At 49.8% G+C, this 17495-nt stretch overlaps 2 protein-coding genes across 4 annotated transcripts in view; one reads left to right on the top strand and one right to left on the bottom strand.

Annotated features, from left to right (window-relative positions):
- The window catches only part of LOC144149790 (diacylglycerol O-acyltransferase 1-like), a 148774-nt gene extending 141522 nt beyond the window's left edge, over nucleotides 1–7252 (bottom strand). The window contains exon 1 of one of the 2 annotated variants that reach the window (XM_077681435.1): nucleotides 6932–7252. In XM_077681435.1, the coding sequence (XP_077537561.1) occupies nucleotides 6932–7047 (116 nt within the window). In that variant the 5' untranslated portion in view covers nucleotides 7048–7252. The remainder of the gene's footprint in view (nucleotides 1–6931) is intronic. The other variant, XM_077681450.1, reaches the window with a different exon arrangement.
- Nucleotides 1–17495, top strand: part of LOC144149810 (uncharacterized) — a 218989-nt gene that overhangs the window by 72092 nt on the left and 129402 nt on the right. The window lies entirely within an intron of this gene.

Genomic DNA, 17495 nt, shown 5'->3' with positions numbered 1-17495 from the left:
GTTGAGGAGCGACAGCAACGCCACTCCCAGAGCAATTCTGGTCAGGTGCAACGCCTGCGGGCACTGCTGGCGATGCACGAGTTGTTTGGCCTGCCAGGGGCAGCACCTCGAGGGGTGTGTGCGCCACTAAGTCAGTTTCACTATACTGAGTGGCCGCAGAAACCAGACGCCGCCCCACCCCCGGCGGGCAGCGCTGGCGTAGCTCCCTGAAGGGAGCAGAGCATAACGCTTACGGGCTTCTGGAAATGAAAGATTTTGCGTCACTTTTAGGTTGATGATTTCTTTTTCTTTCTTAAACTCCTGGCAAGAGCGAGAGTATGCTCCATGGGGTCCTCCACAGTTGCTGCATTTTAGTTGTGTGCTTTTGCAGTCGTCAGCATAATGGTCCTGCTCAGAGCACTTTGCACACGTTTGTTTTCCTCGGCACGAATTGCTGCCGTGCCCATACCTCTGGCAGATGAAACAACGTCGCGGGTTTGGTATGTATACTCTGGTCTTACAGCGCAGAAACCCTGCGTTTACGTACTCTGGCAAAGTGCATCGATCAAAGGTCAGTATTATGTGCTTCGTCTTAATTTCGTTTCCGTCCCGTCTAATGGTGATGCGTCGCACAGCGGTTACCCCCTGCTCGCGCAAACCTTCGAGCAGGTCAAAGTCTGTTTCGTTGATCAGTTCTGATTCGGAGATGACACCCTGGCAGCTGTTAAGGGTACGGTGGGGAGTTACTGTGATCTCAAGGTCGGCTAGCTTGGTTTGCTTCAAAAGAGTGTTGGACTGCTCTCTACTCTTGACTTCGATCATCAGGTCTCCAGAACTGAGCTTTTTCGCTTCATAGTTTTTTCCTATCAAACCTTCAATAAATTTTGCAACCAAAAATACAGATTTGCTGGTAACGGGAGTTTCTTTATCAGCTGACTGCATCACTAGGAAGCGTGGGAAGTTGTCAGGGTTGTTGAAGGCGAGGTTAGAAATCGGTTTGAAAATTTCTTCGGTGCGGCCTCGTTTCGGAGGCCGATCAGTTCGTTTGGATGGAATGGAGAGGGAAGCCATAAACTATGGAATGAATTCGGTGGCAAGGCCAGTCACCCACCACGGAGCCCAACAAGGGAACGTGGCTTTGCAGCGCACGCTAACTGTACGTTGCCACTATAACCCTATGCTCGGGATCTAGGTTGAAGCCTTCGCACAGGGTTAACCCTCGCCGCCTGGGGAAAACGGAGAAATGAAGAAGAGAGAAGATGACAGGACAGGGTTAGGAAGGACAATAGGAAAGCAAAAGAATGGAGAGGAGGACAGGAAAAGGCGACTGGCTGATTTCCCCCAGGTCGGGTCAGCCTGGGGGCACCGTCTACAGGAAGCGGGGGCCGAAGTGGTGTGTTGCCTCTGCCAGGGGGCCATAAAGGTCCAAAACAACCCTGGCTTTGGCTCAACCACCAGGATGCCCTTTTCCCCGGACACGGCAAAGCCACGCACAGCCAAGGGCGTGGGTGGGTCCAACCCACATGGGCTCGGGGTCCGCGGTGTCGCCACTACCGTCACCTTGAATAGACAAGGCGCCCCTGCGGGCAGCTCTACACTCTTTCGTTTAAAAAAAAAAAAAAACGGTGTGGATGAACTTAAACACCCTTGGTTTTTCTTAGGGTATTGAAAGGGTGTGGAAAAAGGTGCTCATTTCAGACGTCAATGGAAGGCATGCATGCATGCATGTATAATTGCACTGTAAAGAACAAGACATCCCCTCATACCCTCGTCGACTCGCAAGAAATGTTCAAAAGCAAAGCAAGAATATTTCGTGTGCAATAATCGCTCGCTTCCATATACGGTGCGCCCAATGCCCCAAGTTTAGCTTTGGCACGTGAAATATCGATTTGAACCTTTCAAATTACAAAAAGACTTGTGTGGCGAAAAGGGTGTTTACCGACTGAAACACGCTTGGCTTTCTGTAGGGTGTTGAAAGGGTGGGAAATAGATGTTATTCAGCTGCAAGAAAAGAACAGCGGAGCTGGGTGCCGACCCAGCTTTTTTCCGGCGCTGCAAAGTTTTGCTACGTTTTCTAGGCTTTGCGATGTTCTTACAAGTTATAGGATAAGCGCTGAGGAGTAAGGCCAAGTTTAAACCGGATTTTACAAGGCTGTTCCACAGTGTCCCCCACACTGACAGCTGATCTAAGGAGGAAACAAGCTAGGTCGACCCCAAGCTATGCTGTTTCTCCAGCCCTGCATCGTCATTGCAAGCTGCGCCATTTCTTTTGCGTTTTAGAATCCCCAAAATACTATTACATTTGAAATGGTATAGTAAGAGGAGTGCATGCGCTTGCGCCTTCTGTGATCGCACTCGAACAGGCTCCAAAGCGGGCTTCACTGTTATACCTTATCTGCGGTGGTGCACCCTTTAAGGGGGCGCAGTTTTGTCTTTTTTTGCTAACGCCACCGAACCTAGTTCAAGCTTAAACAGCTTTACTTGTAATAAATTGTGCCAATTTATGTTGCGTGAAACATCGCGAGGTACAAAACGTACTCCGCTTGAACTTGTTCTGTCCACCCGTGTAAACGGGTATGAAATACCTCCGAAGTTGGAGGTTTCCCACATCCTTTTTTTCAGTTGGTAGTCTGTTCTTATCCCCTTTTTCTTTACACTCTTTTTCTTAGTTTCGAACGCCCGAATTTGTAGCTTTACACCCTTTTGGGAAAAAGGGTGTTGAAGAGTGCTGGGCTGGCGGGGAATATTTGTTTGGTATTAAATAAAATTTTATGACTTATTGTACATAATAACTACCTCGCGAGTATAACGTTTTTTTGAAAATCCGCATGCTGATCTGTAGATGCTCACATTAAAATGCATATTTCCGAAATTAGCGCAAAATTATCTTATTTTTGCGATAAGCCCACCGATTCTACCAGAGGACTTTCCTCGACTTGCTATAAAAGTAAGAAGAGCAGATGTATTTCCAAGTAAGTATATACTCGCTGTTCCCATGCATCCCGTTGGTTTTCTTGCTCAATTCATTTGATGGTGAAGTGCGACTTGTGCGTGTTGAATGTGTCCGTATGTCCTGCTGCGCTCTCGGCCCATCCACACCGTCACGCGCAGCTACGCTGCTTACACACCTATTTAAAGGCGTTGAGCAACCTTACACCCCTTTTGTGGGTGTTCACAAACACCATTTTTTCGTCCTTACACCCTTTTTTAGCCAAAACACCTTTAAAGGGTGTCCGCCATGGGACAAAATCCTTAGAACCTTTTCGGCCAAAAAGGGTGTAAGAAAGTTTTGTGCGCACACCTGGGCTATGAGGCGTGCTGTAGTGGAGGGCTCCGGATTAATTTTGACCACCTGTGGCTTTTCAACTCCTCCTGAAGAGCAGCCACCAAGGCAGGGGTCGAACCCGCGTGCTTGGGCTTAGCAGCACAACGCCTTAGCCATTGAGCCACCGCGGCGGGTTGCAACACCGTTTGATTGATTGTGGGGTATAACGCGCCGACGCAACGCAGGCGAAGAGGCGCGCCGTAGAGGAGGGCTCCGGATTAATTTTGACCGCCTGGGGATCTTTAACGTGCGCCGAAATCTCAAACACACGGGCGCTTTTGCTTTTCGCCTCCATCCTAAAAGCGACCGCCGCGGCCGGGAATCGAACCCGCGTCCTTGCTCGCATCGTTTATATACGCGTAAAGGAGATGGCGTATAAAGAGGCTGGCTGGGAAAGTAAACGTGCCTGTCGCGCTGGGTTCAAATCATGAGAAAAGAATTGGAAAGAATCATGAGAAAAGAATCGTCCACATAAAGCTTTTCCCATCAATGCCAGAATTAACTGAATTTCCCCGGGGCTGCGCCATGGAGGGCTAATTATGTGCTCCAGAAAAAAAAAAACGATAAAGAAGCTTAACACAATTCCAAAGGACCTTTGCAGTAAAATAAAGCAAACCAAACGGTCGTGTACTGTGCATTATTGGCATGCAGTACATCAAGCCGGTAGCAAAAACAGGCATCCGGTTGTAATCTCTAATCCTCCCACCCTTTATTTTTCTTGCCAACCTATCACTACAAAATTATTTCCTGCCACATCCACTATTGCGCTGCGACGTTTCGCCCGCCGCCGCCATTTTACATGCACCTCGGTTGGCTTCTTGGGGAGGTATAATATACGTTAGAAACACGTTCGTTTATGGCGTCGCAAGCCCCGCAGAGGCTTACGTCGAGTTAAAAACAATCCTGCGGCTACGCTTCTCGTGACGGTTGTCAGTGGTTGTCCGCAGTCCCCTTCGCAAACACAAAGGAGAACCGCTGAGGGGGTAGCGACATATATTTCAGGCCGCAAAAGAAAGACGAGGCCAGCGGCGGAAACCGAACCTGGTTGCCCGGCGCGTCATGCAGGCGCTGAAGAAATGCCGTCATTTTGCTATTTCGGTAATTCGAATCCGAATTCAAATTGGGGTTCTGTGCGCCTAACGCATGCACGAGGCTTCCGTGGCGGAGGGCTATACGGTTAATTTAGAGCACCGGGGATCTTGCCGTGCGCCGAAATGACGGCACACAGGTATTTTCGAGACTTTAGCACTCCGCTTTAATTGTTCTTTGCAGGATAGCTCTAGCACAATGCACTGCTTTGTTGTTGCTGGCAAACTTTATTGAAAAGACACTCCCTCTCCTTTTCAGTCCAGAGTTTGCTGTTGCCGATTTAAAATCCAGAAATGCGGCACACGTGTAATGACGCAGGATACGCCCAGTAACATGTTCAGCTTAGCGCAGATGATAAATTATCTACATAATCAGCGGGTTTCATACCTAGAAGCTGCCCTTCACCTGTTAAACCCGATTAGGCCAATGGCTCCAGATAGCTGTACTGCAGAAGTTGCGCAAATGTCAACTGAAATCTCACTAGCGCAGACTTTTCTGCTTTTCGTTTATCGAAATACAGCTGACGAAGCCACGAATAGAATAGGGAGCGCCACGCTGGCAAAAGTGCGGCTTAGTCACGGAGCCGTGTAAGGGGTACTATAATTATATTTGCAAAGCAATTACTCAAGGGTTGGATTGCCGGCTTCGGCAAATCGTATTTTGGTGCCTTTAAAAAGAAAATACAGCGCAGTCACAAGCGTCTAAGCTGCAAACATTTTTTTGTTTCTCTCAAACGCACCAAGAATGTTGTCTCTTCAAAATTGAGCACCCTCTTTTTCTCATAATTGGTCGACCGTACAGCCTAGCAAGAGGAGGATCGCAAGGCACGCAGACGCGCGCGCTGTGTGACAAACGAGCTTCTAGAACACCCTCGAGACTCGTTATTCCCTGCAAAGTTTCCCTTTTCGGGACGGGCGATTTTTTTCCCCGCAAATTTATGGTTTTAGTTATTTTTTGCCACTACGGATATGAGCGTGCGCTTACGCAAGCTTGCATCAGATCATCCCCCACACAAACGCAAATAGGCGCGAAATCTCAGTCAAACGTCCAGAGGCAAATAACTGAACACAAAGTATCCCCCCCCCCCCCCGTCGTAATAACGAGAACTTTGGTTCTTGCTGCAAAAAAGCGGCAGCAAAAAAAAAAAATAGAATAAAAATAAAAATAAAAGGCCTTTTTGAATCCCTACCTCAGCGGCTTATCGCCTCGCAAAGCGACACGACTGATACGTTGAGGCGAGTCCCGCGAATGTTCGCGGTCCCAGTGGTTTTAGATCGACAAGCGGGACAGCCGAGTGCCACGTTTGGTCCACCCCCTCGTCCACTGGTCGCGCATACTCAATAGCTGGCCGCCTCTATGACGTTGGTCGCCTCTCCTTCGGCCACCCGTACTTTCCGCCTATTTCGCCGGCGGCCAGGGTTTACCTAAGGCTTTTCTCCCACTAGAATGTGCCCGCGCAACCGGCGCAGGCTTCACACTCACAGGTATCGGCGACTTTCCCTGGCGTCACGCTCCCGCCTCCCCGCTACCGATGACCAGCTCGATGACGACGAGCAAGCCGGCACGGCCACTCATCTGTTGCGAGACTTCGTGGGGACGAGTCACGGGGAAACAATGATCCGACCCTTAGCCCAACGAAGCAGCTAGATGCAAATAAGCGGTCATCGCGCTGAGACGGGCAGGGGAGAAATGAGAGCGAGGAGGGCGGCGGGTGAGGAGAGCGCGATGCTCGGGACGAGATGTGGATTCTTTCCAGATCGCCTGCAGCTATCAAACCCTCCTACCGATGCGTTCGTCGTCGGATAGCGGCGGGCCTCAACTCGCCGAGGTGCTTCCGGCATCAGTTACCTGCTTGGACTGCTCATCTTCAGTGAAAAAAAAAAAAAAAGAAGGAAAGAACTAATAGAGCAAAGAGAAAACTCTCAAAACACGCAAACAACAAATTCTTGTTAGCGATTAGGGGGTTGCACTAACTTATGCAAAATAAGTTTTTTTTTTTAATTTTTGATACCCGCTAAACCGGTATTCACCATTACGCCAGGACTAGTTAAGATCATTGCTCGAAATCACCAGGTCTATCCAATCCGTCTAAAGTTTTGCGATCCTATTGCCCACTGCAAAAGGCCACTAGCCCATTGAAGAGGAAACGCCAGTAAAAAAACGTCGAAGCAAAAGGGGTGCACCACCGTGCGGCTCACCATTGGCCGTTGTCCGATTCATAAAAATAATGCAAGATTCGCTCTGTTCGCGTCCTTTTACGGGACGGGGGATTGAGCTGTGCTTATTAAATCGTCATGTTTCACTTTATGACGATTGAGTAAGCACTGCGAAAAGAAGGCCCGAAACACTACCAACGCCGTAATAGCGGCACGGCTTGATTGATCGGGCCCGCTTAATTGCTCGGCGCCGAATAACGTTTGTCTAGCAACTTTCGTCGAGGCGCGTAATTCGAACAACGCGAGAGGGGGGCGGTGCAGGCAGGCAAGCAGCGCAACCGAGTCCGTTGTTTACAGTTGTCACGCGGCGGCGGCAACTCACGGCAAGTCGGGGGCGAGGCTGCGCTCCTTGGCTTCGTACTCCTGGATCTGCTGTGCGTTCGCCAGGCTCAGGGTGCGCCGTATCCGAACTCCATTGGCGTTGGTCCGCAGGGCCATCGCGGGCCCCGAGCGAGCGCCGTGTCGGCCGTACCGCGTCGAACGTGCGTGCGGGCCCGCAAAGTGTAGCAGTCGCTCAACGCGCGCGCGCCGCCAGTCAGCGGGTCTCTCCGGTGCACGCCGCAGAGCAAAAGCGCTGCTCGCGCCAGCTTGTGTTAAAACGGATGTAGGGAGATAACAGCTGCTGCCGCTCCTCTGGCCGCCGGCTTCGACTCCCGGCGTAACGAGTGGCGCCCCCTGTTGGCCGTGCCGCCCAAGTCGCCCTGGAGTGCGTGCGTACGCGCGCGCGCGCGTGTCGCGCACGAGGTCACGCGCGGCCCAATCGGCCAGGCGTCGTACTCGGCGGCCAAATATTGATGATTCAAGCGCAACCTCGCTTTCTTCTTTCTTTTTTCTTTTCTCGGGAAAAATTATCAAGACGAAGCTCACAATGCGCAATGTATGTAAACAAGGGCGCGTTAGGTTGCGAAAGAGCGCTCGGTCAAGGCTTCCGTGTTGTAACTGGCTGACTCTATGCTGGATCTATACTCCGCCCGCTTCTTTCCGAGAACGACGGCGACGACGAGAATTTTTTATGTTCAAGTTTTTGTTTTAATGCGTCCAAGAAGCGCCTGCAAGGGAGGGTTGCGGAATAACGAAGACAACCTGAGTGCTTAATAATTAGTTGGTCTCGCGCTGCAATCTTGCGCGTACGCGGGTGCATGTTTCCTTTTTCGAGGGGTGTCTCTGTGAAGGATATTATGTTCCGCGGACAACTTTATACGCGGCTTTGATGTTGAGGTCGCACGGAGTGTTGATCAGCCGAGTTATCTGAACAACTGTTGGCACGTTTATTTTACCTCTGTTGGGTGAGCGCATGGTCGGTTCCTATAATTTGAGGGACAAATGCGGGCTGAGGGAAAGAAATCACAAAAGGAATCGGCAAGCATCTAGAAAAACGCGTGACTGAGTGCTTTACTATGGGTGAAGCTCTCATAGACGGAAAAATGAAACTATGCGACACTTGCTCACCCTGCCTATAGTGCCGCCGACCTCTAAAGACGTGGCGCCACTTGGGCTGTTCTTGGTCCCTTTAATTGTAAGTACGGGTGAAACCCAATATCGGCCGCATTCTCAGTCCCCCCCACCCCCCCCCCCACCCAACGCTGATGAGGAAAATCGGGTTGAACCCAATTACGTCTTTTATCGTCCCTAAACGGGGCTTCCACTTGAAACAAAATAGTCCTGGCTAAATGAAAATGCGCGAAGAAATAAAAATCACCAATGATTCCCGATCAATACCACATACATGGTGTCAGCTAACTTGGACCAGCAAAATACTCCACCTCATATAACCGGTTGTTATGTGTAGTTACAACCAGCATTTTGTCCGGTACTGAAAATAATTAATTATGTTTAATTGGTCAACTTCTTAACTGTTGATTTTATCACGAAAGTGGCAAACTGCCTAAAAAAGGAAACCTTAATTCGCAGTGATGCGATTTGCTTGCTTATTTTGTAGGGGCGAAGGGGACAAAATAAAACCCCGTGAAATGCGGTTAAAATGGGACAAAATCCCAACGGAAGCACTTGTGTAATCAGCCATATTTATATATATATATATATAATATAAGACGCCTTCTACACACCTTTGTCGACCGCACGGCTGCATTCGTTTATCACCGCCCCCGACAGGGCTTCGCCATGCAGGATGGACGGTCGATTGACTCATCTACACGACAGTCGAAACCCATTACTGTACGTGAAGACGACACACACCTGTAGTGCCGCTCAGCCGAAAACGAGTTTGAGGGACATGCATCTGCGCAAAAAATTTTGACGGCTTCTTTCGACCGAAAATGACAAAAAAAAAAAAAAAAGAAAAAACAAGCACCCACAGGCTCTTACGAATGCCAAGTGCTCTTAGAGCAGGTAACGCTTATTAATGCGTCAGAGGCTGGAGCTCATATCGCGACCACAAAAAAAGCATGACGGCCTGGACCAATCCCTGTAATAGGAATGCAGCCGCGACTCCGTCAAAGTGCGCTTGGATGCGCTTCAAAAGCGGCGCGCAAGACCGTACTAATTCATTTCACATTTCGCGTATTTCGGGGGCCTTCGTTTTTTAAAGGAAAAAAAAAGCAACCGCGGAACTCTCATTGAAAAGATAATGCGTGATTCGGCGGTTTTGTGAGGCGCTCTACAACTTTTAAATTGACACCTTTGCGATCATACCAATAATTTTAAAATTTACCAATTCAAGCAATGAACACCAATTTTCAGCAATTAAAACACTTGCTGTAAGTAGGGTATGTGACGACCGATGATATACAGTTGGTCCAATTTCACTACAGCACTTGGTCTTTATTTAAATATTCGTTGCAAGTTTGCTGTGGCACCCTGTATGTCACTTCGTTCACTTCGGAGACATATCTTATTTAGTAGCTCCAAGTTTCACCACCATATGCTTTAACAGTGCGACCAAGACATAATAACTTTACAAATCAAAGAAAATCATTAAGCGGCCATCCGCCAGCGCACAGCCAAAATGCCTTACTGGTGTTATTCATAATAACATATGGAAACTGCTCTCAGTCACTCGTACAGTATATACGGTGTTAGAACGGCACACATAAAATGCCCGCGTCGATTGTACAAATTCAACAGCCTCATTTCTGCGCTGTTATCAATTCCCTAGGGCACAGTGATGGACAAATAAAAGACGAAGACCAAAAATGTGGAGCAGAAATTATCGATTTCCTTCTATGCAAGGTAAACCATAGTGCTTAACACGGTCCTTCGTTAACGAAGGACCGTGAAAGCACTTCCCCTAACCACGCCATTATTTCACATCCGCAAATGACAGTCTGCGTTTTTGTGATCTCTGGTTCATGCATGTTTCCACGTCCCCGCTTTCTTTCCCGTTACCAAACATTACCAGGGTAAGACTGTCGGCTCCAAAATAATTGCGATGGAATTATTTTTTATGACAATTACGCCCGAATACCTGATAGGCATTGCTAAAAGCACGATTTCACTTTTATTTGCAACTTTACCTCGTTAGCAAATATTGCATTATTTTTGTCGGAGTTTTTCTTTTTTTTTTTTTACAAAATGTGCCACCACAAAATCAAAGACCCGATACTACTAGACTGCGCATTGAAGACGCCATATTATAGTAGTCTACGGGAGCAGTTAAAAAAATGTAGCCTTCTAATTTAAGAACAGAAGAATAACAGCAGGTCTTCGTGTTCAACAAGGTAATTTTCTTTGCCAGCCTATATATGGAGGCTGCGGGGCACCGTATTGCTCAAATTCAAGTTCAGTTAATTTGGCGTTTATTTTTACACCAGCAACAGCACCCAGGAAGAAGGGACAGAAAAACGTCCGAGTTTGACAGGACCCCAAATGCAAACAGTCCGCTCGAAGGTTCAGAGAATTTTGTATTAAAGAAAGGAAATTTAATCGTCAATAGAAACAGCCGGAACTACATAAAGGTGTAAAATACTGGCAACAACAGCAACAACAAAAATAACAGAAAAACGTGGAAACATCAGGCATAATTTACATAGCAGTAAAAAAAAAAAACATCAGCGCAGTGGAACGAAAAAGGAAAAAAAAAAAATAAACAAACATAAATCATGCATGTCGGGTATATACGTACGTACAGTCAAGGACAAATGAAACGCAATAAAGAAAATAAGAACCAGAACACACAAATAGCGCGATTTCTTTCCATGCAAGTCAAATTGACGCGTGGCTTAGCTATAGTGAAAAAGCTGGGAAATGTGACTTCGCAAATATACCAAGTGCGCGCCATTACTGGACCTCCAGGAACAGTATTCTTTAGTTTTGCGTGTTCTGGTTCATATTTTCGCGTTCGCATTCTATTCACCAATGACTGCACGCATAAAATTTATTTGGCTATCCTTAATACCGCGGGGAATTTTGAGATGATGAGGTGTTTTTTTTTATCTTTTTCGCGAAGAACAGAAGGAATTTTACCTTTACAGTCGAGCTAGTAAAAAAACAGTTTACCTCCGCAGAATTGGCATGAAACTGAAGGAATCAAATTAAATTAAATTAAAGGAAGGAATGGAATTAAAGGCTGAAACTTTATTTCGGGAGCACACATTAAATAACGCGCACGCATAGCATTACCCACGCGCCTTCAGTCAGCGCGAAAAAAGCGGCCGTGTTGTTACCTCGAAGCACGTAGTCCTTTATGTGCAGAGTTTTGGATTATAATGCGACAGAGCCGGCGGCGCACTGTGATTTTCGTGCGCAGTCGGGTGGAAGTGATTTGACGCGTCCGCAACGCTAGCAAGCAGGTGACTTTGTCCACAAATTTCGAGTGAAAGGAAAGGAAAAGGTTTATTCAGGCAACCACATGTCTTATCCTGCAAGGGAACAGACCCCCGCCCTTTTAACAACAGAGCTGTCTAAGCTTGAGTTTGGGCCGGTGGAGTTCGCAGAAAAATACCAAGAAAAATACCGAACGCACGCGAGCGTGCGCCTCGTGAGGAGCGCCCGGCGTCGTCCAGCTCGACCTTCGAGAACACTCTGCCCAGCGTTCGTGGCGTGATCTCTCGCGTGCTCTTCTTCTCGCCAGTTCACGTGCGTTCTCGCCTGAAGAGGGGAACACAGGACAGCCCGCGCTACAGACGCCGAGTTCGCGGAGCCGGTTGCGCGCGGTTCTAACGCGCGCTAACGCGGCCCGCTTTGGGAAGAGGTGTGAAGGCCTGCGGACAAAAAGATCCGAACCTGCAGGTCACGGAGAACATTCAGCGGCAAGTTCGGAAATCCATGTGAGGTGCAACAGCCGGGTCTCCGACGAAGGGAGAGGGGCCACCAGCTCTGCGGTTTCTCCAGCACTGCACCACTAGTCCAAGCTGCGCCAATCTGTTTTTTATTTTTCCATTTACGTCATCACCGGGCTGGTAGTGATGGTCACAGCTACTTAGACATATTTCTTTGCGCGCTGCAACTGACAAACATTTTCGATTTGCACCATGCTTTCTTTCCCATCTCAATCACCCTTATTGAATAATACGTTATACGGCGTTACTTACGCCAGGCAGCGATATATTCGTACTTCGCCGGCTGATTAGTTCCGCATAGCCACAAACCGTACTGACATTAAGCACCGACACTAAGCACCCCGCATTTCTAAGACAGCCCTTCCTGCGTTCTAGGACCTCCAATAGTTCGAGAAACACGAGGCATCCAGGTCTCAGCGAATAGCGCGGGTCTGGAATGGGATAAAGACGGTGATTTCAATGATCTCAACAAATAAACAGGTGAAAATTTCACGCCATGTAGTTCTGGAAAACGGCAGAAATGCAGTAATGCCTTTGGGAGCAGCGATCGCTGATGCGCCGCGTCGTTAGCCGCCCTTTTCGGTGACAACTGTTGGGACGTAGCGATTGCCGGCGCCCGCTTCTCTCGCCTTGTGTGAAGGACATGCACGCGCATACGTGGTGTGCCACCTTTTTCTCATACAGGCCGTGCTACTCGCTTAGCGCAAGGCACCGTCTACCGGAATTCTGAGGCTTTCTGGTTTGTAACGACTGTGGCGATGACGAAACCTTCTGCGCTGCCTCGCCGTCTACAAGGTTTACGATCCGCCAAGAAGATAGCGGGAGGTATTAGCATTACGCGAGCACCTCAGGCACCTCAGGCCAGAACGCATGCGGTAGTGGCGGCGTCGTGACCTTCGCTTTAAAACTGCCGCTGGCAATATTAGGTGTGAGTAGGTTGACACTGAGCGCCATTGTAGCGGTCAAACGTCGACAGCGGATTTGAACACGGTTGAGAGACGTTTTACGTGACCACGTCTTTTCCCTAGGAGTCCATAAATTTGAAAATTTGTAAAGCACGACAAGTACTAAACGTCTTTGCAACTGCACTGTGAACTAACTACTCGTCAGAAGGGGTTAAACTCGATACGATTATAGAGCAGTTTTAGCGGCGAAACGTGGCGCAACTGTATTTGAGGTAGAAGTAACGGTTGGGAGGTGTTTCCCAGGACACCACAGTCGGCCCCGAGAAGTGCATGCATAGTTAGTATGCGAGACATTAAGCGCGTTTACATGGATGCGACAGCAGCTTATCGCATTTGATTTGTCGCATTACTATACCGCATCGCATCGCATGTAAGCAGGACAATTCGCTAGGGGTACGCGTCGCATCCGATGCGCTAAACCAGGGTAGATCGAGAACGGAAATGCGACTTCCCGAACGCATGCAGCGGCAGTCGCATCGCATTTCTAGGCTCGGCTCGGGTGTCGGGAACTTTAGGCTTAGCATCGTGGCGGATATTTCCCCCTTTTCGTATGTGGAACTTTATTTCTGTGATAATTGTCGTTTGAGCGATCGGTGACCACGACATCTGCCGTGGCCTGTCTTTATTGATGATGATGATTAGTGGCTTTCCCTTTGAATCGGGGCGTCGGTTGTCAGCAACCGACTTGCCTGTTTTATTACGTTTACATGCCCTACTCCCAGGTTAACCTATAGATTTGCTTCCTCCCTCCCATCTCTCCCTCTTTTCTGTTTTAAGCTCATCGCCCCCACCCCCCTTTTTTCTCCCCTCGCTGTTCTAAATTCTCGTCCGCATGATTACTCCACCTGCGTACCCATCCCTTCCCTGCTTTTCCTCCACCACCACTCCAGTCGCCTCTTCGTCACCTCTATGGCCTTGAAGTTGAGGTTCCCCCTCGCCCCAAATCCCAAGGCCTCCGCCAGCGTCGTTTCCCCCTCACCCCGCGGTGGCCGTATATCTGTGCAGCTCCTGACAATATGGTCTATAGTTTCCCGATCACTGCCGCAGCATGCACACGTTTCATCCTGCTGCCTGTAGCTACCCGTGTATGCCCGGGTTCTCAGGCACCCTGCCCGTGCCTCGAAGAGCAACGCACTGCCTCTCGTACTGCCATAGAATCCCTCCTTCTTAATTTGCCGTTTCTCTGTCCTATAAGTCTCCAGGGTTTTTTTCGCTTCCATTCTCTCTGCCCACTTCGGCGTCTCTTCCGCGCAGGTAGCGCCATCTTTCGGTCGCTCGCCGCACCGCACGCCGCGGTACCGGGTCTCGAACCTCCGCGGCGGGTAAGCATATCATCGCGGTAGATATATGATCGCCGCTTTTAAAATCAGCGCTGATAACAATCCCTAGCACAATTTTTCACCACACTAGCATCTACTCTCTCGCATGTGGGACTTCTTTGTCGCGATTAGATTGACGTGGAAGAGTGGCGACAAGCTGTTGCTACCGTGGTCTGCGCCGGTTCGAGCGCTTTGTGGGCCGTGCAGGCAGGCGCGGCCGGCGTGCGCGCGGACCGTTTCCGAGGGCAAGTAAATGCGTCACGATTGCCTGCTGCATCAATTTCTTGCGAACGACGCGCGGAATGTATAGACATTTAGCTCAGCGATCGTCGTAGTTGATCGGGTGGATCGGGGAACCAGCCGCAGGTTTCGCTTCAGCCACGTTAGCACTCACTCAAGCAACTTGCCGGCTACCGGAAACTGGTAACGCCGGAAATGCGACCCCACAGCTCCCAGATATGACACAAGGCGGCGGTATACTATCCGATGCTCATGCATGTAAACGCAATCGCGTCGCATTCGCCCGATTCGACTAACCAACGCGATACGCTTCTGTCGCATTCATGTAAACGTGCTTATTAACTAAGCCTGTAACGACTCCACTATTAATAAAGTATAATACGAGGGACCTGAAACTTGTCAGTGGCCACGCGTTCTTCAAGACACGCGCCTTAAAATGGGAGAACACAGGAACTAGGTACACGAAAAACTACTGCCATGCATGTATTCGGAAAGATTTGGTTCCATTAAAAGTGCATTCAAATTCACGACGGCAGTTCAGAAATGGCCGTTACCGGACCCGCTCGGTGACGCACTCTGCCCTGCGTTTTTATGACTTGTACTACCAGCGCCGCGACTGTTCTTCTGGTGCGAAGCTCTCTCTTTTTCCCCTGTAATGACATTGGTTGTTATCCAAAGTAAAATGCTTAAGGGCAAATGTATTTGTTAATGTACTGCCGACGAGTGATTTTGAATCACTTTGACTTGATGGTCTCTTACTTCACGTATGTCTAAGTATAAAACGAGCTATGGAGGCAACAACACTCTTAATAAAAAAGGTCGTAAAAAGGTAGTAACGGCCGTATTTACTAACTCCTTACGAACCTTACTACCCCGCAGTTTTGTGCGTAGGCTGTGCCACTAACAACTGCGTGGTGTGGGCCTCTCTCTACGGCATGCCCAGGAATGAGGTACACTGCGGTTACGTGAAAGAACTCTTTACTCACATCCTCCAACACGCTGTCGCCCGTCCGGGCATACACACACACACCAGCCAAGAACACTCTGTCCCTCCCGAGTCCCGAGTCCCCGCGCGCGGTTCTTCAGCCCCACCGACCGCTCCTCCCCATCGCTGCTTCTGCTCCGTGTCCGCCAGCGCCATCCCTTGGGTGCCGACGTCTCCACGTCTTGCGGCCCGGTGGCCGCACGGAAGGCGAGGAGGGCAAGGGAAGGGAGCTCGCAGCGAGGGGCTCCGGGCAACACCCTCTAGGCTAGAAGGTGTGCCAAGGCGCTCCCCACAGTGGTTAGTAAATTAACTGAGTGTAGGAAGCAGTATGCACTAGATTAAGGTCGTGCTTATGACTCATGGCCAGTTAGTAAACGCATGTAGCTCAGAAGAGTGCTATCGCTGGGACTTTACTAGTGAGGGTAGTGGTGCTTACTGCCTGCTTCGGTTAGTAATTCTGACAAGCGCTACATTTACTACCTCCAGTTACTGAGCACCTAGTGTATACTGGGACAAGTAACTTGTTAGTATTCCATTAGTGAATGCCCCGACTTTTTTTTAAAGAGTGAATAACACACTTATGTTCGGCTACTGCTGCGGCGACTTTAATTCTAATCTAACTTTGACTATGCGTAATGAGGCAGTAGACGCAAATCGTTTCTTATGTCGCTACCGTCGTGAAGGTCTCCGTCACAGACACGTCAATCCGAGGAGCAGGAACAGGCAATGGCGCGGCGAGTTCACTGCTTTTAGTTTCGGACTAACAGTGGCAAGATTTCGAGGGGAGACGCGGTAGCGACGACCAATTCGTGCCGAAGACGCCGAAAGCCCTCCGTCAGAAGGTCGTCGCGCACGGACGCACGGGCAGGGCGTCAGCCCGCGCCCATGCATGACCGGCAGCCCAGACTACAAAACACCGGCAAAACACTCAGCCAAGCGGCCCAAGGAAACCATCGGAGGGCAAGTGGTCACGAAGTATCCACCCAAAACACCACTAAGCGTTGGCTCAGGGGCCGAGGCGTCGAGCTTCCATTGGGAAAGTGGCCAGGCGGTAAACAAACACGCCAGTTTGCCGAGATTTCGGCGCCAGGTAGTGGTGTAAATTACCTACATCCCCCCACTGCGACGCACCTCCTAGCCCAGGTGTAGCGATGGTGACTAGCGATGGTCTATGCCATTACCTGAGGTAATGGCGTAGACAAAAGCCACCGTTTCCCTTTGCTGTTAGCTGCCGGGAGACCAGCTCTTTCATGAAAGAGCCGAACCAACACCACCTGGCCGGGCCCCATCCTCACTCTTAGGCAAAAGGGAGAAAAATAGGGACCGTAAGGCCCACTCACGAGGTCAGTGGCCAGGCGCTCCGGCCTTGCGTGTGAAAGGGTAGATCCCCGCCGCACTGTCCGGAGGCGCAGCACTGCCAACATTACGCTGTTGCCGTCGTCAATTCGCTGCGGCACGTTCGGGAGACGGCTTGTCTGGATGGAGAGAATTCCGCTGGAATAATCCCCTTTACGAAGGCAGACGGCCCCGCCAAGTTCCGAGGATTGTGTGCGCAGCGGACAACGAACGGCAGCGGCGGCTTTTCCGCGAGATCCCTTTGTACCGCGCCAGCGAGGGAACGGCTGCTCTTCGGTAGCCGTCGCATTTCGCCGTGACCCTTCGGAGTCGGTATGTGTACTCGCCGGCGCGTGCTTGCTCGTGTGCGCACAGGCTTTTGACCTGTAGGTGGTGGCGCAGATGGCTGAGTGACAGCTGTCTATGTGAATTTGGGCACTCCCCTACGCTGTCTATGTGAATTTGGGCACTCCCCTACGCGTGAACAGAAGCTGGAGGGGCGTTCCCGAGAGAGAGAGAGTATTACCGAGGTGTTATAAGGCCGAACTTGGCCGTTAAAGAGCGTTCTTGTCTGAGCTCTCAGCTAGGCAGTTCCCGGCGAGGCAAGAGTCTCGACCGTTGAAACTAGGTTGAGATTTGTGATCCCCTAATGGAGCAGTAGACTTGAGGATCGCGTCGGTAGTTAACGGTGTCGCTGTTTACCGGGCAACTAGACGGGTCCTGCGGCGGGAACAGAGTTCCGGCCGTAGTATAGTCGCTCGAGAGGTTTGCGTACGCTCCGAGTATAGGAGAGTTAGACGGAGTT

This window comes from Haemaphysalis longicornis, unplaced genomic scaffold, assembly GCF_048455015.1.
Source record: "Haemaphysalis longicornis isolate Haplotype H1 unplaced genomic scaffold, Haemaphysalis longicornis Haplotype H1 scaffold_1, whole genome shotgun sequence".
Taxonomy (NCBI): domain Eukaryota; kingdom Metazoa; phylum Arthropoda; class Arachnida; order Ixodida; family Ixodidae; genus Haemaphysalis; species Haemaphysalis longicornis.
This window is presented reverse-complemented; position numbering and strand designations above follow the sequence as displayed.